The sequence below is a fragment of the Scyliorhinus torazame genome, chromosome 18, assembly GCF_047496885.1.
Source record: "Scyliorhinus torazame isolate Kashiwa2021f chromosome 18, sScyTor2.1, whole genome shotgun sequence".
NCBI classification, from domain to species: domain Eukaryota; kingdom Metazoa; phylum Chordata; class Chondrichthyes; order Carcharhiniformes; family Scyliorhinidae; genus Scyliorhinus; species Scyliorhinus torazame.
In genome coordinates this window covers 33,351,805-33,374,430 of record NC_092724.1, presented here as the reverse complement: position 1 = coordinate 33,374,430, position 22,626 = coordinate 33,351,805, and the positions used below count along the sequence as shown (strand labels likewise).

Genomic DNA, 22,626 nt, shown 5'->3' with positions numbered 1-22,626 from the left:
AAAAGGTAAGTTTAGTCTATTATTTTATAAGAAATTTGAAGGCAGACATTGTATTCATAGAATATTGTTCAGGAACGGTGGTGTACAATGTTCATCCCATAAATAAAGGGGACTGCTTAACTCATGAACATCTCATTCATACTTTGTACAGTCTGCTCGAATAATGTAATAAATAGCATATTTGACACCCTGTGCATTATCTAGCAGATGGTTTGATTGATTGAAAGGTTCCAATATTTTTTTATTTTCGTTAAGGATTACGTTATGGTGTTCTAATATTCCAAATTTTAAAAAAACCATTATGAAAGTCACATTTATTTTAAAAAAGCACCTTGGACTGAGTTTAAGACTGTTCTCAAAATGGCTTCAGCTTACCGGACAGAAATATGGATTTCAATCTTACCTCCTGAGAAGACCCGGATGCATTCCCCAGGCACATATATATAAAATTCAATGAGTGTTCCAAAAAAGTAAACAAAACTCATTGACGTGATTTATAAATAAGCCACTGTCAAGTGTGAACAGCCTTGACCATTTTGATCACTACAGGGCATAAGGAGACTTTGGAGAACTTGAATGGAATTACTATTTGCCTTATATGGAAAGCAGCTTGGCATTGGTGTACAGGTCACATGATAATGGTGGCCATCTTGCCTTACCTGCAAAAACACCGGAAAGGGCAGGGAAAAGGCAGATTCACAGAGAACCGTCTTGAAAAGACTTTAACCCCAGGTCAGACCAAGAAATGTATCTAAAAATCAGCTACATGTCTGCTGTAAAGGCAGCTATAAATATTTAATGACTTAGACCAGGCCTTTGAGATTGGCCAATTAGAATACGAATTCCCTGATTAGTGGCCCAAACAGGGTACCCCTTTTTCTGTACATGACAGGGAGTGTCAGATCCTCCGCACTCCCAGTGTAGACAGCAAGCTGAATGCACATGGTTGTTCTGCTGTTGGTTTTGTAACTAAAAGGAATTCTGGTGAAGGGACTTCTGCCTCCGTGGACTTATTACAAAATGCCACATCTGCAGAACCGAAATAAAGAACTTTCTTTCTTCCCTGTAAACGCTCATTACACCTACTAAGCTCACCTGTTAAAGCAACCTCTCAATTCGACAGTGGAAGCCATCGTAGCAGTCGGGACAATGCTACAATCGTAAGATATTTACTTCAGACAGCACAACACGTCAACTTTAAAGGCGGAATTCTCCAGCCCTTCCTGCTGGTGCATTTTTCCAATTCCTTCGAGATAGATCCGGGAGGAATGTAAATCGCTATCGACTTCGGTGGGACCAGAAGATCCCGCCAGCAGCCAATTGCGATCTCCTCCGCTGCAGTGGGAATTCTGCCCTAAATCAGTCCGGCACTGAATATGGATTATTCTTAATTCACTTTTATAGTATTGTTTTATCCTTGTTTGTAATTAATCTTTGTGTGTAAGTGTGTTAGCAACTATGTTTTCTTATGGTAACCTCCAGAGCAATAGAGGGAAATAAACCAACCTTTTCTCGTTTAAGTAAAAAGGCTTTGCTCGGGGTAATATAATTGAATTTACCATATGATAAACTGTAAATGGCACTAAAGGGCATCTTCCAGCAGCTCTGGACCGCAAAGACCTGACTGTGAAGTGCACCATTTCAACATGGTTAATAACATTCTGGGTTGACATGTAGCAGCAAGGGCACTGACGGTGGCTCTGGTTGGGGGATGAATGCTATCATCCTGAAAGAGACTTGCGAGCAAAATTAGAACTCACGGGAAAAAAAGAGACAGTAGTAACATAGATCTGAAATTTGCTGAGTTACAGAAACTGTGCAGTGGTTAGCGGTTGTTTTTCCAGACTGGAGGAAGGTTTCTAGTGGAGTTCTAGTCAGTGTTAGGACCCTGTTCTTCCTCCTGTATATTAATGATCTAGACTTTGGGTGTAGAGGGAACATTCTAAAATTTGCTGACGATACAAAACTTTCAAGTACTGTAAACTGTAGGGAGGAAAGTGTAGAACTTCAAAAAGGACATAGATTCATGGCATGGACAGACAAGTGGAAGGTGAAATGTCACGCAACAAAGTGTGAAATGATTCATTTTGGAGGCACAGTATAAAGTAAAGGGGACAATTCTAAAGGAATCTGGGTGTATATTTGCATAAATCATTGAAGGTGGCAGGTCAGCTACAGAGAGCAGTCAATAAAGCATTCGGCATCCTGGGTTTTAACAAAAGGAATCTACTGCCTTTTGTAAGCAGCCTTCTTCTGTAGACTTTTCCACTGGAATGATCATCTGAGTCCTTCAAGGTAGAACTTGTGTACGACCTCTCCCTCTGGTGCTTTGACAACTGTCCTGGCTGCAGGTCACGTATGTCCGGTACCTCATCGTGTGCAGATCTCACTCAGTTATCCTCTAAATTCTAAGTAGTCTCAGTACCTGAGTTAATGACTGCAAGTGTGAAATTGAGTGTCAGTGCATCATCATCATCATCATGCTCTCCCTCCATTGCCAAGCCAGATTGCATTTTTTTTATTTCTGGAAGGAGTGAGGCACAAGTGAAAGGTTGAGGTTTGTGTGTGTGGTGGTTGGGGGGGGGGGGGGGGGGGGAAGACCTGCTTCCTTATACCCATCTGCAGCTTGTAAACGAGAAGAGATTTTTTTATTGAATGGAATGTGGAATATCAGAAGAAGAATTGGGTGCGAGGATACTGACATCGCTGTTGGATTCAGCCCTGCCCTTGACTAAACCTCAGCGGTATCCCAACAATGGCCAACATCATGACCTCCATTGGAGTCAGGATACCTGTATTCCTCCATTTAGGCCCCATTGACGCTGATTGTATACCACGTTGTCCTGCACGAGAGGGGGAAGTGTTTTGGTGAGTGTAGTGCTATCTGTTGGGTGATGTGGCTGTCATAATTGAATAACGTGTGCAAGCTGTTAAATGTGAGTTTGAGGCATGTGGCATGAGTCCTGTTTGATAGAGATTGTTGGTAGAATTCCGATGGAGAAGTGGTGAATTGAGCAGTATTCATTTGGTGGAACTTGGCATTTAATCTGACTTGGAGCACCTTGGTAATGCCATCTTATGGCACATTATCCAGGTCCTTGGGGCTTGTCTCCTGGCATTGATCTCCATGGCTATCTGTTCCCACTGCCTTTTCAGCTTGTGTCTGGAGGGCTTTCTGGAGCCCGTGGACACAAGACATCTCTCTACCTATCCACCTCCTCCATGGAAGCCTTCTAGTGCAACGTCCAAAATCTTGGAACCCACTTTCCCTCATGTTGTGCTGTTATTCCACGTTCTGTTTCCATGTTAAGAGTGTCAAGGGGTATGGGGAGAGCACTGGAGTACGGCGTTGAGATAGAGGATCAGCCATGGTCATGTTGAATGGCGGATCAGGCTCAAAGCCGAATGGCCTACTCCTGCTCCAATTTTCTATGTTTCACGGGGATGATTTGCTTCCTGTGCAACTGCCAGCACCTGCTCCAGCCTCAATGTACTTTCCCTTTAAGATGTGCAGATTAGGTATAAAAGTGATGCTAGTCACTCATAATATTGCCTCCATGCTTTGACATCCGGCCAGTTAACAGCATAGTTAGCACTGACTGAGCAGGCCACCTGAAGTTGGCACGCTGCCTGTATTGAAAATACCGGACGCGGGATATTCACACGTCATGATCACTGCACCTGTCTCTGGGTGCTATCAGATTTAGCTTCCATTATGTTAATCTGCATACAAACACTTTAGGCAAACTTTAATTACTTAAATAAACACTGACTTAAGAACAGATAAGATATGTTACTTTCGGCAACCATGTCAATTTAGTCAGAAAGAATTATCAAGATCATTGTCCAAAAAGGGCTCTTGATTCCAAATTTTTGTTTTTATTTGCCTTCACCTTCTACACAATTTGCATTTACTTGACTTCACATTTTTCTGACAGCGGAACAAGAATGTCTGTGGCCGCTTTGTGTAGTGATACCATAATTGTGTAGGCGATCATCTGATGTGACTATTTCCCTTCGGTGTGCCATATATTTGTGAATTTTCTCACAGTACAATCTAGAAAAATATTTGTTGAATTTATTTAGTGCTGTCACACGAGGAGAAACCAGAGACACGCAGTCCTCGAAATTGTTCACAATGTTACTACACAGAGAGGAATCGGGGCAAAATATTCAAGAGGGCAGCACGGTAGCACAAGTGGTGCTTCACAGCACCAGGGTACACGGTTCGATTCCCCACTGGGTCACTGTCTGTGCGGGGTCTGAACGTTCTCCCCATGTCTGCGTGGATTTCCTCCGGGCGCTCCGGTTTCCTCCCACAGTCCAAAGATGTGCAGGTTAGGTAGATTGGCCATGCTAAATTGCCCTTAGTGTCCAAAATTGCCCTTAGTGACCAAAAAGGTTAGATGGGGTTATTGGGTTACGGGGATACGGTGGAAGTGAGGGCTTAAGTGGGTTGGTGCAGACCCGATGGGCCGAATGGCCTCCTTCTGCACTGCATGTTCTATGTCTAGGTCTATGTAGGCTTTGTGAAGGCAAAAGCCCAAAGTTACTCCGTCTTTTTGAAATCATCATTGTTCCACTTTTCTTTGCAATAGAATTCCTGGATGCCAAAGCTCACAACTTCAAAAATTCCTCTTTTAAGCCTTCAGATTCCATTATGTGGCAGATCAGCTAACATTCTAAATTAGGCATGTGACTAAATGAGCACGATCATAAAATTATTACTATTATTGTAAAAAGTGTGAGTATTCAACTAGTCACCTGTCAACATTCTCAGTACCTTTCATTGTTGTCACAGGCTGCTCAGTGCTACTGCACTAGTTTTGCTTCTGTACTCTACCCACATTTTGCATAACACAGTATAACAGAAAGAAGTCTTACAACACCAAGTTAAAGTCCAACAGGTTTGTTTCGAATCACTAATCGGAGCATGGCTCCTTCCTCGGATGATTTCACCTGAGGAAGGAGCTGCGCTCCGAAAGCTAGTGATTCAAAACAAACCTGTTAGTTTCTTACTGTGCCCACCCCAGTCCAACGCGGGCATCTCCACATCGTGGCTACAGTATAACAGGGAAGCACAAAGATAATTATTAGACAGAGATATTATTGATTCAAACATGCATTCATAGTATTGAAATAATTGAATCAGGACTATAATTGGATAATTTGTCATCTGGCACATCTGGGGCGGAATTCTCCGGAAACGGCGCGATGTCCGCCGACTGGCGCCCAAAACGGCGCAAATCAGACGGACATCGCGCCGCCCCAAAGGTGCGGAATGCTCCGCATCTTTGGGGGCCGAGCCCCAACCTTGAGGGGCTACGTCGGCGCTGGACGAATTTCCACCCCGCCAGCTGGCGGAAAAGGCCTTTGGTGCCCCGCCAGCTGGCGCGGAAATGACATCTCCGGGCGGCGCATGCGCGGGAGCGTCAGAGACCGCTGACAGCTTCCCACGCATGCGCAGTGGAGGGAGTCTCTTCCGCCTCCTACATGGTGGAGACCGTGGCGGAGGCGGAAGGGAAAGAGTGCCCCCACGGCACAGGCCCGCCCGCGGATCGGTGGGCCCCGATCGCGGGCCAGGCCATCGTGGGGGCACCCCCCCCGGGGCCAGATCGCCCCGTGCCCCCCCCCAGGACCCCGGAGCCCGCCCACGCCGCCTTGTCCCGCCGGTAAGGTAGGTGATTTAATTTACGCTGGCGGGACAGGCATTTTAGCGGCGGGACTTGGGCCCATTCGGGCCGGAGAATCGAACGGGGGGGCCCGCCAACCAGCGCGGCGCGATTCCCACTCCCGCCGAATCTCCGGTGCCGGAGACTTCGGCAACCGGCGGGGGCGGGATTCACGCCAGCCCCCGGTGATTCTCCGTCCCGGCAGGGGGTCGGAGAATTTCGCCCCTGAATTCAGTCGCCATTATCAGGTCCACCATTAGCTGTCCCTCTTTGGAGCCAGAGAGACATTTTTTTCTTCCAAGTTTATGTCTTTCTCTCTTTCAAGTCTTTCTGTAGTTTATCCATCTCCCCTAAAAAGGTAGACAGAAATTAGTTCTATTCTGACAATCACTGGAAGGGATGGGGCAATAGAGTTTCCTCAGATTCTTCTCACTCTGGGTCAAGTGTCTCAGTTGAACCTCCTCATTGATACCACTGAAATCAAGAGTGGAATTTTCCAAAGAAATGGCAAAGTCGGGGGGGGGGGGGGGGGGGGGGGGGCGGGAGAGGGTTGTTAGCATTCCACTGGGCCAGACGTTACAGCATAAAGCTGTCTCTTATTTAAATGGACGTAAATTTATGGAAATCAGCTTCACGCGTGAACTTGATCACATCACCGGTGGGGAAGCGGGCGAGATCTCAAACCGAGATTTCGCCGACTCAAATCCCGTTTTGGCTTTCTTGTGAGATTTAGCAGCCCTTAACGGGATTTGCGCTCACGACTAACAGACCCGAAAAATCGTGCCCCGTACTTCGCCACAATAGAGGATTGCCGATGCGGACCCGCTTTCTTTCATTTTGTGAGATAATGCAACAGAAATTCAACTCCTCTCACCACCACTCTGGCGGATCATACATTCTTTAATGTAGCTGGTACTGCATAGAGCTTTATCTTTTCTAAGCTGTTTCCATCTAGCCTTACGGTGATAAATTATATAACTTAGGCCATTGTGTGATAACTTCAATTAAGCCTAACCTGTGGTAAATTGCCATGCAGCAATGTGAACTAAAAGTTTCATTTACTGTGCACCAGCACGCTTGTGGATCATTAATAAAATTCCCTTCCGAGTTCCTGGGTAAACTTTTTAAATTGAATTACATTTTTGTATATTTTATTCTGCTATTCCAAAAAAAAACCATGATTGGAAACAAAACAGCTGCAAGTTAGAAAATACTTTGTACTATTTAAGTTAATAATTTAATGTCAACAGTCGACTCACATGACAGAACCACATAACTGTGTGCATTTTCTATTGTCCCAGAGGTTGCAAAAGGATTGAAATTTTCACACAAGTTCACAAGAGGTATATTTGGATGAAGATGTTCAACTCTTTTGAACTCACCCCTTCAACCCAACTGCCTTCCCATCACAGCATGTAGCCCTCTTGAATTAGTCCAATAATTTAGTTGCAATCATCATTCTGGAAGCTATAAGATCAGTTATGGTCCCTCAAGTAAAGGAACACTAATTTTTTGTACAATGTTCTATTCTGAAATGAAATGAAAATCGCTTATTGTCACAAGTAGGCTTCAGTAAAGTTACTGTGAAAAGCCCCTAGTCGCCACATTCCGGCGCCTGTTCGGGAGGCTGGTACGGGAATTGAACTGCTGGCCTGCCTTGGTCTGCTTTAAAAGCCAGCAATTTAGCCCAGTGTGCTAAACCAGCCCCTGGTTTCTAATTGGATTCTTTGAGGTCATTTGTAACTAACAGGACCTGAATGCTTCTTCAGTTATAAGAAACTAAAAAAAACCAAAAGGGCATCTCTGTGCTCTCTTATAACTAACCACTCACATGACCCAAAGAACAACAGTTTACTTTATAGCCAATATTTAGTCATCTTGTGGTCTCTGCATGGACTGAGCTCTGTAAGCAGCAAGACATTTCATAATAAGCTGTGAAGAAGCTAAACTCCTTTCTTTTACAACTGTTCTGTTCTTTGTTTTTCCTGGCTGTTAAGTTTGTTACAAATATTCCAAATCATCATGACATGAGGTGCCTTTTGCATTCTACACCTGGTTGAGCTACTTCCTGTTAGACAAATAATACAAAGTGGGAAAGAAAGTGGTAGGCTTCAGTGGGTAATTTGAAGAACAGGCAGCGTGTGCTACTAACACACATTCGTCCAGTTTCTTTCTCATTCATAGTTGCTGACTGAAATGTGACAAAATTAAAGTTCCTTTTTTGCAATCAGTGCCATGGTGAAACTGAGTGAAGAAATACGTGGAAAACGTAGATATTTTAGTTAAGACATCAGCAAACCAGGAATTAAATAGTTAATGTGCTAAGCATGATGTCATTGTCCAGGGTTATCAGCACAACATTGACTTGATTCACCTTGATTTCAATTTCCAATCCATTCCAGCCATAAGAAATGTTGCCTGATTATACAATTATCACATTATGTCACATTATCATGTCTGGAAGCATATGGGTCTGATTCTCAAACTCAGTGACCTTAACTCTTTAACTTGCTAACTATTGTAGGAAATTAAATTGCTTTCTTCTCTGCAGATTCACCTTTAAACATCAGGCACATCAACGTTCACTTTCCACTGGTTTAGCATCTGAATAAAGAAAAATGGCTCTACATTAATGCAAAGCCTGGAACAGGGCCCAAACTGCATCTGAAGTCGAGTGAAATTTCCCTCTCCAGGGAGTCTCATTCTACTTGGGTCTGGCAATTGGCTAAAATTAATCTGAGGAGGAGCAGAGTGTATATATTTTCCAAAACAAACATATTATGTGAATTTTCTTTTATGTTGTATACTATACAGAAGTTTTCCTTCATTTAGAATTCTCCGTAAAAAGTTTGCTTCAAAACTGTGATTGGAGGGTTCCAAGCAATGTTCCCTGTAAGCTGTGCAGGCGCCCAGCAGTGCAGCAACCCGAAAATTCTCAAACTCGCACATGGGTTGGCCCCTTCAATTTGCTGGGTCTACGCAAATACATCAGCCATGGACTGTTTTAAAAAAATAAAAAAATAAAAAAATTAAAGGGAATGACGGTAGTCCCAGGATGCATTGTTGGTTGATGACGGGGGAAATGGAAATGAAGCAAAATGTAAAAAGGGCTGTTGATCTACTATGCATGTTCCACTATCCACACAAAGTAAACATTTGCCCTCCTAGGAGTTCTAAATGAGTCAGTAGAGCTGGTTATGTATTAACTGTGTACTTTTTTTTCCTCCAAATATGCACAATTGTTTAATGTTTGCTAAATCCAGAACTGCATTGATTCTGGAGGCATAAACAGCACAAGAGATAGGTAGGCCTCGTGTCACTTCGAGCCTGCTCTGCCTTTCAATCCGATAGCTGAACTTCTACATCAACTCAACTGTCCAACCAGATTCCTATGTTCCTCGGGCTCCATTTTCCTGCCCTTCCTGCGCAGGTGGGAGATTCCAGTCCCGCTAGAGTCGACCCCCATCGCAGGTTCCCTGGGCAAGCCGTGCAGCACGTCATCGACTTTAGCGGGACCGGAAGATCCAACGGGCAGCGAATGGCAAGCCATGGGAAAACACACTGCGGTGGGTCCTGAAAATTCCAGCCCTTATTTCCTTTTCTGCCCCAACACTATTGATCTTAGTCTTGAATATATTCAAGAGCATCTTACCTCATTGTGTGAAAATTTTAATCTTTTTAACACCTCTGGCATATTAGAAAAGTCACACATTGTTATATAAAGATAAAGAAGGTTTTGTATATGAATACACTATTAACATTAAATAATTCGCAATAGTATGTTTCTTACTTTCAGTGAGTTTTTTTCCAATCATACAGGTGAAGTAGCCTCTGGTGTGGAGAATTCCAAAGAATTACAATCCTCCGAGTGTAAGAATTTCTCCTCGTCCCCATCCTTAAATGCCTGATTAAGACACCAGCTCTAGACTCTCTAGCCAGTAACAAAACAGCCTCTCGGCAACCTAATAAGTTTGATAAAATAAATGACTTTCTCCTCAGTAGCTCGTGGACACTGAAGTGAAATCTACTAATGAATTTACCCAGACATTGCACAGCCATCCTGGGACACTCCACTACTTTGGGAGCTGTTGGGACTAGCTGGTGATACAGCATGAACGTCATATCACTTCAAAATAAATTTTATAAGCTAGTTGTCGTTGTAGCTTTTTCATGTGTTATTTTAACCATTCTTCCAGTCATCCAAACCATTTTCTCTTTCAGAACAAGAGCAGGGTGGCAGCCCAAGGCCTGCTATTGGCTCTGAAGCTGATGACAGCAAGACAGGAACAATTGGTGAGTATCGATCTTGGTGACATATGTGTGTGATTGTAGTACTTTTCTCACTCTGTCAGTGTTACTGATGCATACAGTGGTATTTCCCTCCTTCTCACTGTTAATTCTGAGTTTGATCTCCCCAGTCAGTCGGTAGTACTGAACTCACTGTGTTTGGTATAACACTGTGTACCATTTAGGTTAAGCTTTAGACATCTTTCACCTAGATAATACCAATATATAGAAGGTGAAAAGCAGCATTACTAGTTTTTATAGGCCACAAACGAGTCCGAACCGAGATGGTCAAAAGAAAACTTGGTTTATTGCAAAGCAATATACATCAGATCCCTGCCGGGTCTGCTCTGTCAGTACCATAGCTGGCCAACTTCGGACAGAACTCATTCATGAATGTTCTCGGGCTCCCTGTCCTCTTAGTGAGGGTGCTCGTTTTCGCTGAGACTCACTGGGAGACTGATTACTCCAACATTGTAGGTCTCGTACGAGTTATAATACCAGTGTGCATGTACACTTTTGTATAATGTTCTGCTGTCTGCCATCTGAATGCTAGATAAATTGTTATTGCATGGAACAGCTGATAGGATGGTTGGCTCTTTACCAGTACTATAGAGTTAACTTTGAAAGTCGCCACAGTTCTTAAGGACCATAGGCGATTGGCTATTCTCCCCTCTTGAGTGAGAGCTGACTGGTGGTGATTTAACCTGAGGATCACCACACCTCAGGTGAGTGGTGAGGTTGAGAAGGGGCCTTCGTGAATAATCTCAGCGGGTATGGGAATGGAACCCGCGCTGTTGACATTGCTCTCCATCATCACGCACCAGCCATCCAACCAACTGAGCTAACTGACCCCGACCTCCCATGCCAACTGAGGTCCATCATCTCAACCTTGCCCCTCGCCTGATGTGTGGTGATCCCCTGAAAGGGGAAAGAAGCCTATGGTCATCTGGGACTATAGGGACTTTAATTTTACTTTAAAGTTAACTTTGCAAACTTAAAAATTAAAGTTTAAAAAAGTGTTTATTTTTCACTCGCAGCAGTTGTAGCCCAACCAGTGCAAAATATTATGTTAGTAGTTTTCAGTCTCGTGGAGGTGTTGAATGGAAGGTAGCCCACCTTCAATTAAAATGGCTGCAGCAAAAAGACTAGGCAGCACATTTGTAGTCATGCATTACAGTCTGAAGGTTAGGTAAGCAAAACTGACTGTATTAGCAGCCTGGGTTAGCATGAATCTATACTGAGAGTTATCTAATCGCACAGTTCATAGTCCGGGCCCTAAGGACCTACCATTCTGCAACATTGGAAATTGTCACTGGCCCACCAATGAATTTTGGCCCCACCACATTCTCTTTTTTTTTTTCTCCCCCAGTTTAGCATATAATGATCATATGCACACTCCGTGAGTGTCTTGGGGGTGCTTCTGGCAGTATTTGGTGTGATGATTCAAAATATCAGGTGACAACAATCTTGTGTCCTTTGCTACACAGCTATCTGATACCCAAGCATTCCATCCTGAAGCAAATGGCCTGCTGTGAAAATCATCCGTGTTACATATCACCTCTAATCTCATCCATTTAATCAGCTGGCTCGGCAATTTTGGAATTCACATTATATGTACACGTTTAGAGGTGGCAAGCGTGTAAGGATAAACAAATTAGAGAACACGTGGGGGTTAACAGTTTGGTGTCAATTGACACCGTTTGAATTCAGAATGCCAGGTACAAAAATATAATCCTGTGGATGCTAGAAATCCAAAATAAAAACAGGAAGTGCTGGAAATACTCACCAGGTCAGATAGCATCTATGGAGAGAGAAAACCAAAGTCAGTTTCTAGTCATTGAACTTGCATTAAAAAAAAATTGTATTCATTTCATGCCGCTCAATCTTTAAATGCTACTTGAGCACCCAACAGTCCCACCAAAGTGAATGATTGGCTGGGCTGCAGTAGGATTTGGTGATTGGAAAACCATTCCCATGCAGGGCCACAAGATATTTCCTCAAATGGGCTGTACACCCAACCATTCACAACCGGGCTGAATGGCTGGGAAACCTCTTGTCCAAGCTCAATTTAAACATACTCAAAACTGATACACCACAGGTGCTTTTACAGCACATTGTGTTTTCTCTGAAATATTAGCATTAAAACTGCTAAATCATGCATTTATCCCAGTAACGGAATTGTAGGCCGATCAAAAAAAAAACTATGTACAATTATGTTGCCAGGAGAAGAAAACCAGATTTAGTAACAAATCTAGGAGATGGCTAATGGATGCCAGTATCCAAGAACCCAAACTAAAATGAATGCAAAATATATTTGGGGAGTAAAGGCAATGTGCACCTCAATCTTCATCTGCTGAATAATATGAAATAAGAAAGATGTTTCATATTTTTCCATTAAATGATTGTTTCTTTGCCTTTGAGTATAGTGTTTATTTTCTGAATTTTCCCCAGTCTAGCCAAATTCCGAATGTAAACTTGTTGATAGTCTGTCGGATCAATTAGAAACTAGACAGCGACAAACATATGATAGTTCCAGGCTTTGCTGGAATGGAACCACTCCCTACCTCTTACATCACCTTCAGTGCAATACTGAGGTTCACTGTCTTTTCAATGAGGCATTTAAGCCCTGTTTGTCCTCTCAGGTGGGCATAAACGATCTCACTGTTCTTAGGGGACTTTTCTTAGTATCCTGGCCATATTAATCTCTCATCCAACACTGCTAAAACAAGCAATCTGGGCATTTATCTCTCTCACTGCTGTCTGAGAGATACAAATTGGCTGCTGCATTTCCCCCTCTTTGCAGCAGTGATTACAATTGGTTAAAAGGCTTTTTGGAATGCTTTGAAGTGGTAAAAAGGTGTGCGCCTAAGTAGGGTGCTCTTTCGGAGGGTTGGTGCAGACTCGCTGGGCCAAATGGCCTCTTTCTGCATTGCAGAGATTCTGTGGATTCCATGGAAAGGACATGTGCAGCTTTCTTCTGGGTGGGGGGGGGGGGGGGGGGGGGGGGGGGTCGTGAATTACCCAGCAACTCTTGGTCAAAAGCTCTTCAACTCGACTTTCTAGTCTTTTCAGGTGGGAGCACTCAAAATGTGCCTCTAGCCTGCTACAAGTATTTAAATTCTGAGACCTCCTTCTGATTGCGTAAACATTTGTGGTGGTGGTGGGGGTGGAGGTTGAGGATGTGTCTTTAGGTGCTAGATCCTTGAGGTTGACTACAGCATTGGTGTGGGTAGTGAAACTTTAGTAGCAGTTTGCCTCTCACACACATCTTGGTTTTGAATTATTCACTTGTTGGAACAGAATATTTCCACTCATTTGATAATTAATTTTTAGTGTGAATTTGCACATCTTAAATGCAAAGTTAATGATGTCAAGAGATAATGAGTGAAATATTCCATTCAATTCACATCCCATCTATTTTGTATGTTTGCATTCAGTATTACTGTTTATCCAATTGTTGCTTGGATCCCAAAATAACCACCTGCCATTTAACCTGCCTTTTGTTTTTAACTCCCTGTGACCTGATTACTAAAATGCACGGAGATTAGTTTGTAGAAGCTGAGCTCTTCCAGCAGGATGCTTTCATGCAGTTCATTTCCAATCATACATTTTGACAGTCAGATCACTGGCGAGGTGTTAAAAACACTAATAGATTGATCTAATCACTTTGTTGAACGTCACTTAGCACTAGACTGCCAGTCATAACGAGGAATGCTTTCTCCGTGATTATCAATGAAGTGAGCACCAGAGTGGGAAATCCAGGTCTCACATTTTTGACTTCCAGCAAAGAGTCAACAGTGGGAGCATTAACTTGGCTGCTCTCTCCCTGTAGATTCTGACTGACCTGTGGCGCGTTTCCAACATTTTATGTTTTTGGTTCAGATCTCCAACATCTGCACTTCCTTCTTCTAATATTTAATGTTGTTCCCAGCAAAGTGTCACATCTGCTGAATTTAAAACCTTCTGCTCATTCACATCAATGGAGATAAAGCCAAACCAGGGGGTTATAGAGTGGAAATTATGGTTAGGGCATTGAGGTATATGACGGAGCCAGAATCAAATAACTGTAAGTGACAGTTCATGAGACATATTGTGCCACTGGAATAAGACACTGCTGAAATTCTAATCTTGCGTCTAAAGGTCGTGCTTAGATTCATTGCACAACCAGATGAAAATTTGGAACATGGGACCAGCTAGCTAGATTGTAACGACCCTGTAAATTCCCAAGTAGGCAACCAGTAACCAAGCAGTATTTATTCAATGAACTGTGCCACATTAATTTAATATGATTAACTGGTGTTATGCCTTTATTTCACATCTCAAAATGGCAACTACCCACATCCACATCGGTGATTCCTATTTTATACCAACGTACAAGTCAATCCAGCCTTTTGGAAGGATTTTTGGAAGTTTTGAAGGTCAACACGGTAGCACAGTGGTTTGCACTGTGGCTTCACAGCGCCAGGGTCCCAGGTTCGATTCCCCACTGGGTCACTGTCTGTGCGGAGTCTGCACGTTCTCCCCGTGTCTGCGTGGGTTTCCTCCGTGTGGTCCAGTTTCCTCCCACAGTACAAAGACGTACAGGTTAGGTGGATTGGCCATGCTAATTTGCCCTTAGTGCCCAAAAAGTTTAGGAGGGGTTATTGGGTTATGGGGATAGGGTGGAAGTGAGGGCTTAAGTGGGTCGGTGCAGATGGCCTCCTTCTGCAGTATGTTCTAAAAATAAAACTCGAATGCTGCGATCTATGTTAATTGGATCGTTCCTTCAAAAAGTCGGCACGTGGTGGGTCGATAGGTCACCTCTTGAGCTGTAGGATTTATGGTTCTAATTCAGAACCTCAAAGTGGCAGCTGATAATATCATAGATTATCAGAATTTTAAATAAAAAGATTAAATAGAATTAACAAGCATTTTTCTGATCATATTTATTGTCAAGCTGGACATGACATATCGAAAAGTGAGCCATCGAAAAGTTACAGAACAGAAAGAGACTATTCAGCCCATCGTGTCTATGCCAGCCAAAAAAGAAACTAACCATGCATTTTAATCCTGGTCCCTAGCCTTGCATCTGGTCCCTAGCCTTGCATCTGGTCCCTAGCCTTGCATCTGGTCCCTAGCCTTGCAGGTTACAGCACTACAGGTGTATATCCAGGTACCTTATAAATAATTTGAGTGTTTCAGCCTCAACCACCAACATAGGCAGTGAATTCCAGACACCCACCACCCTCTGGGTGAAAAAGCTTCTCCTCATGTTCCCTCTAATCCTCTATCAATCACCTTAAAATTTATGCCATGAGTGAAGATGACTGTTCAAAAGTGTAGTTTTGCCCCAAAACTTCCAGATTAGGTTCCAATAAGATTAAATGTGCCCTTGCTTGTTATTGAAGCTTCTTCACTTCAGAAGTAAATTTTCACTGAGATATTCATAGGGTGCAGTACATAAGTAGCATGATCTCCTCCAGGTTTGTGGTTCTTAACTTTTTGTTGCAGTTTCAACTGACTGCTTAAGACTGTTGTGCTGCAGTGAGCCACCAGGGAAATATTCTGTCTTTTTCTGTCAAAACCATAGCCCTATTTATAAAGAATGAATTTATGGTTTTAGTTGCAATTGTGCAGAGGAAATTCCCATACCTCCCTATAAATTCACCTACCATGACATGAATACCCTTCTGAAGACAACTGATCAACTGTAAGATAAAAGTATTTAGCTGCAAGATGTATACCACCCCAGTAGAGCAAACTAGCACTGACCAGCTTTGCTACCTTGGTGTGAATTACTTCTATTTTAAAGATCAGCGTGACGTTTTATCCTGTAAGTCGGACTTGACAGAAGAGAGTAGATTCAACAGCATCCAGAGACACAAAATCATACTTAATCCTCAATCTGTTTGGGTGGTTGGACACATTTTTGTGGAGGCCTGTCAATGGAGCTTTAGACCTTTGTCCTATCTACCTAACATATTTAAAATGCTGCGAAACACATTTCAATGATGAAAATAACCTCCGTGATCAAACCAGTTTCCTACAAGAACCTGCACCACCCAGTAATGTGTAAAAGCTAGAGGACAAAGTTTAAAAGCTTTACATATTGTACATACTTGTTTGCAGAACTGCTGTGAGTGTCTGGCATCCTAAATATATTCTGTTGAATAGAAAATTCTGAAAGCCATGGAAGGTCATTTATTTTTAATATTAATATGATGGTGTTCATTCTGTTGTTCTCAGGATTTGAATTAAAAAGAGATTCTCTTGGACTCTTACTTTGGGCAAATAATGGTTTCGATTTTGGTAGTAAATCTGATTCTGCAGATTGGTCAGCTGTTATTGAAACCATTCGATTTTTTTTTGTTGCCTGAGAAATGAATGGCAGTGAAATTGGGCAGGTCCCATATTGTACAGGTAATCAGCAACAATCTGTTTTACTGCCTGTCAGTAAGTTTAAATTCTGCCCCAGAATTAACTTCTGCAGCTTTCCAAGGAAAACATTGTCAAAGGATCTTGTTGAAAGCGTGCCCTGCTAGCCTTGACACTTCCCTTGAGATTTAAAAGTTGTCGGCTAAATTTTGTCAATAGGGTACCAAAACTGCTCTTGCCATACTTACAAATGTCATCCTATCTGTCTGTGACAAAGACAAACTATCACTCCTCATCCTTCACGATCTATCTGCAGCCTCTGACCTGGTTGACCATTTCATGTTCCAGATGAATGGGACTACACACACATCTGATTCCATCTATCTATCTAAGTGTAACCAAAATAGCACTTGCAAAGACTTCTCTTCCTGCTCCTGTTAACCTCCGGCATCTACCAGGATCTATCCACCTGGCTCCCTCCTCTTTATCATCTGCATGCCGCCCCTCAGCAACATATCCAAAATCAAAGTGTTAGCTTTCACATGTACACTAACAACACCCAGTGTGACGTGTTATCCTGTAAATGCAAACAGCATTCCAGAGACATAAAATCATATTTAATCCTCAATCTGTTTCAGTGGTTGGACACCTTTCTGTGGAGGCCTGTCAATGGAAGCTATCCTCATCGCCACCTATCTCGACTCCTCGAATATTTGTCTGACACATAATACTGGATGATGACAAATTTTTTCCAGAATAAGTACTTGGAAGTCTTCCTTGGTGCCTGCCACAAATTCCATTTCCTACCTACCAACTCTGTCACTCTCCCTGAGAACTCTCTGAAGCTGAACTAACCTGTTTGCAACCTTGATGTCATATTTCACTCCAACTTGACCTTCTAACCACTTATGATATCACGAAGGCTGCCTATTTTCATTTCCAAACCACCAACCAATTCCACCCTGTCCAGGCTCATTTGCTGCCGCAACTCTTATGTATGTTTTTGTTACCTCTTGACTTGATAATTGCATCGTACTTATGACCAACCTCTCAATTCCCACCATCCATTAATTTAAGATATTCTACCTTTCTGCTACCTGTTTACCCATCACCCTCATGCCCACTAACATACAGTGCTTCCTGGTCTGGCAACACCTTGATTTTAAAATTTTCAACTGTTTTCAAATCTCTCCATGGCTTGCCTCCTCCCTCCCTATTTCTGTAACTTCCTCTAGTCCGACAACCCTCTAAGATAGGGTTTCCCCAACTTTTCCAGCCACAGAATTCTTTTGACCTCCAAAAGCACTGACAGACCTCCCGAGAAACATTCTCATTAGGTTGAAGAGCCAAACCACAAAAAATAGATTGTTTTGTGCAATAGGTACAAAGATGCAAAAACAAACTTATAGAAGCATTTTCTATTTCTTATATATGTACACATTTATTAGAATTGAAAGATCTTCTTCTTCAACAAAGTACTTAAGCCATACCTTTTTATCATTGTTGATGGAAGGAGTGATGCTAATTCTTTTGCTCACAAATTGTTTAATATTAGGAGTGCTGCTGGAGAGCTGGATTCTCACATCAGTCTTCTCTCTCTCGCTCTCTCTCTCCCTCACACACACACACACACTCACTATCTGTCACACATACTCACCTCTTGTTACACACACCAACACGCGCGCGCACACACAATCTTACCTCTCTCTCGCTTAAACATACGCCCTCTACTCTCTCGCATGCCAGTCATCCCTGTTGCCCCAGTCTCACTCCCATTCTGAGGCGAGCGCTCACCCTCTCATTCCGGCTCCATGGGCCACTTCTTCTTTGGCCGTCTCGCCTCCCACCCCATGGCCTATTCTCTCCCTTGCTCCTGAGCCATCTCCCTTCTGTTCCACAGCTCACTGTATCCCTCCTTGCCTGGCCACATCTACACATGCTCCATAGCCTGCTCTCTTGCTTGCTTCATGACCACCTCCCCATCTGCCCCACGTTCACTGTCTCCCTCTCCCTATGACTGCTTCCCCTCCCGTCCCATGGTGGCGTTCACTCCCTGTCCCATGCCGCGTACCCTCCCACCCCTTGATGGCTTTCCCTTCTGCCCCATGGCCGCTGACCCTCTCACTCCATGGCCACTTCTCTATCTGCCCCAATCCCATGACACTTCCCCTCCCTCCCTACGGCCGCTCCCCCTCCAGCCCCATCGCCTGTTCTCCCCTTCACTCCGTCACCAGCTGTAACTCACTCTATCGCCCACTTTCTCCGTTGCTCTCGCCCGGGCCTAGAGATTTGAAGACTTAATTTCCCCCTGTTTCCGCTCAGCCTGGCCAATCAGAGGCTGTCTTCTCACTGCACTAGTGAACCTATCAGCAACCAAAACAGGAAGAAGCCTATCTCTGTTTGGCCAAACAATTTTATAGAATTTTCCAAATGTTACTCATCAGCCTGGCCTACCACAGAACCCTGGGTGTATCCAATGGAAATCCAGGGTCCAACGGGACATAGTTTGGGAAATCCGGCTGTAAGATATCTGTGCTCGGGGCAGCATGGTGGCACAGTGGTTAGCATTGCTGCTTACGGCATGGACCCCGGGTTCGAATCCCGGCCCTGGGTCATTGTCTGTGTGCAGTTTGCACATTCTCCCTGTGTCTGTGTGGGTTTCACCCTCACAACCCGAAAGATGTGCAAGGTAGGTGGATTGGCCACGCTAAATTGCCCCTTTATTGGAAAAATACATTGGGCGCTCTAAATTTATTATTTTTTTTAACGATTTCTGTGCTCATCTAATTCTAGTCTCTTGAAATTTTAAGTGCTGTATCAATGCTGCCTAGGCCCCAAGCTGTAAAATTCCCTCCCAAAATGCTTCACCGCCCCACCTTGCTGTCCTCCTTACAGGTACTCCTTACAACTGAGGCCATCTGCTTTAATATTGCATTATGTGCTTGTCGTCAAATTAACACTTCTATGAAGCACCAAGGAGATTGTACAATGTTGAAGGTGCTTGTGAGGCTGAGATGCAGAGAGTGGAACCCATGGCAGTGATATTTATTTACCTGTGCAAAACAGTATATCTTCCTGAATCAATTCTAATACATTTAGATTTTCCAGCTCCCGCTTGGCGGGTTTTCTGGCGGAGGAGGTAGGTCGCCATTGGCTGATGGATTCCCGGACCGAAAAATCCTGCTGCCGGCCAATGGTGACCCACCTCTGCCCCTGAAAAATTCTCCATGGAAAATCCCAGCCTCAGTGTTTGAAGGAAAGTACTATCAACTGGCAAACCAATGCCAGCTGAACTCTGTCCTTCCCCATGTTATCAGACCCTTGAATTTCCCCTCTCTATTAATGGCACAACTGAGTGGGTATGTAGGTATTATGTTATTGAATGGTATCCAGAGACCTGGATTAATAATCCAGAAAATGTACATTTAACTCTCACCATGGCACTTTGAAAATTTGAATTAAGTTTTTTTGAAACCGCTATCATTGACCACGAAGGTATTGTCATGAAGACCCAAAGATTCATCAATGTCCTTTAGCAATCAACCTGCTGTCCTAAAGTGGTCTTGCCTATAAATGAACTCCAGTCCCACATCTGTGTGGCTGACTCTTAACTGCCCTTGGAAGCTACCTAATTAATAAGTTGCATCAAATCGCTACTCAGCGGTTCAGCAGGTTAGTCCAGCATCACCTTCTCCGAGTAACTGAGGATGGCCATAAATTTCAGCCCTTGCCCGTGAAGCCCATATCCCAATCAATGAAGTTTTGAAAAACAAATCCACATGTGAGTCAAACTCTGAAAGTTTCTCAGTTCTGACAAATCTGATATTCCTCTCCAGAGTGCTTCTAAACAACATGACAAGAGTGCTGTAAAAAGAGATGCCAAAGTTGATAACCAGAAAATGCAGATCGAACAGCGATTAAGTTTCTTGATCTCCAGAAAAATGGATGCTGTACTGACTCGGCCACAACAGAAATCTTTTTCTTTGGCAATCAGTCGCTAACAAGTATGATTACCCACCTAAGAAACTCTGTGTCACTGGTCATGGGTTCTGTGGGTCCTTGCTGTTGAGCCTGACCCTAGAGCCGGATCTTCGACCGTACACTTGACAGGTATTTCCAGGAAGTGGGATTGGTCCTTAGACTCTAGATCACTGATATTCATTTCTCAGGCTCCTTTTCTGGGCGTTTTCAGGTGTTCTTGAAGAACTGCGTCTCTTCAATCAGGAGGTTCCTCCAACAGCGCCAGGGGCCCGGGTTCAATTCCCGGCTTGGGTCACTGTCTGTGCGGAGTCTGCACGTTGTCACCGTGTCTGCACGAGTTTCCTCTGGGTGTTCCGGTTTCTTCCCACAAGTCCCGAAAGACGTGCTTGTTAGGTGAATTGGACATTCTGAATTCTCCCTCAATGTACCCAAACAGGTGCCAGAGTGTGGCGACTAGGGGATTTTCACAGTAATTTCATTGCAGTGTTAATGTAAGCCTACTTGTGAAACTAATAAAGATTATTATTAAGTAGGTCTCTTCTGAGCAAGTGTCTCCAGGAATTGACATCTGTGTTGCATTTCTTGAGCTAAGCCTTCAGGGTATCCTTGAAGTGCTGTCTTTGTCCTCCTCTTGGTTCAAAGAACTGGGCGATGAAGATTTGCTTTGGCAGCAAGGACTCTGGCATCCTTAGCATGTCGCTGGCCCAGCGGAGTTGGGTTTCGGATGATCATGGCCTCAGTGCTGGTGCTCTTGGCTCTTTCATGATGTTAGTACGCCTGTCCTCCCAGCTGATGTGGAGAATCATCTCAGACAGCATTGATGGTACCTCTCCAGGGCCTTGAGGCGCCGTCTGTACGTTATCCAAGTTTCTGAGCCGTATTGAAGAGAATAGAACAGAAATGGGAGAGCACAGGTAGATTGCTCCTATGTAGCATTTGGAAAATAGCCACACAGAAATCAAGTTGTTGAGCCTCCAAGATTGCCAGGAACTGGATAGGACACAACATCTTCAAGATGGCAAGACGTAACTATCTGGGTGCTGCAAGGATCAGTGCATGGGACTCATCAATTTACAATATTATCAATGACTTGCATGAGGGGACCAAGTGTAATGTATCTAAGATAAAAGTGGATGCTGGAATCTGAAACAAAAAGAGAAAATACTGGACAATACAGCTTTGACAAAGAGTCATCCAGATTCGAAAGATTAGCTCCCTTCTCTCTCCACAGATGCTGTTAAATCAGCATCGATTGTCCAGTATTTTCATGTATTTGTAATATATCCAAGTTTGTTGGTGATAAAACAGCTGAGTAGGAAATGTAAGCTGGTTGAAGGATACAATGAGGCTGCAAAGGGATGTAGCCAGTTAAGTGGTTGCACAGAAGGATAGGTAAGAATATAAATGGGAAAGTGTGAAATTATCCACTGCAGTAGGAAGAATGTTAAAGTTAAAGGTTTTTAAAAGGTGGGAGACTAATAAATATTTATACTGGAAGAAACTTTTTGTCCTGTGTACAAATCACAGAAACGTTAACAGCAAGCAACTATAAAGGCAAATGGTATGTTAGCCTTTATTGCAAGGGAGTAAAGAAGTCTTGGTGCAATTATGCAGGGCGCCTGGTGTACAGTTTCAGTCTCCTTACTTAAGAAAAGTATACTTGCCTTTGAGGGATGTATTAAAGATTCACTAGATTCCTGGGATGTGAGAAGAGATTGAGTAGAACGGACCTGTATTTTCTGCTGCTCGACGGAAAGTACCAATATTCTCTGGAGTTTAGAAAAATGAGAAGTGATATCGTTGAAATGTATAAAATTGTTAGAGGATGTGACAGGATGGATTCTGAAAGGTTGTTCCCCCCTAGTTGGTGACTATAGAACTATTCAGGAAAAAGATTGATAGATCTTTGGGTACTAAAGGAATTAATGGATGTGGGAATAACACGAGACGTGATGTTGAAGTAGAAGATGATTCATAAATATATTGCATCGCAGATCAGGGCCGAATGGCCTGCACCGGCTGCTATTTCTTAAGTCCTTATGGTTTCATGATAAGGAATCGGCCACGAAGACTGAGATGAGAAGAAATTTCTTCACTTGTTTATGCCCAGAGGGCAGTAGACGCTTTGTTGATTGGTTGATCAAGATTGAGATCAATAGATTTCAGTCACATAGGGTATCAAAGAATATGGGGAAATGGTCGGAAATTAAACTAATGCTAAAGGTTAACCATGATCTTACTGAACGGCGGAGAAGGCTCAGGGGGCCATATGATTTTGACTGCTCCTATTTGACATGTTATTGAGACTGTTATGAAATTTAAGATTGATCAG

General features: G+C 43.3%; 1 protein-coding gene across 4 annotated transcripts in view; it reads left to right on the top strand.

Moving 5' to 3' along the window:
• Positions 1 to 22,626, top strand: part of nfic (nuclear factor I/C) — a 788,712-nt gene that overhangs the window by 313,087 nt on the left and 452,999 nt on the right. For all 4 annotated transcript variants that reach the window (XM_072482538.1, XM_072482537.1, XM_072482536.1 and 1 more), the window contains exon 3: positions 9,894 to 9,965. In XM_072482538.1, coding sequence (XP_072338639.1) covers positions 9,894 to 9,965 — 72 coding nt within the window. The remainder of the gene's footprint in view (positions 1 to 9,893; positions 9,966 to 22,626) is intronic.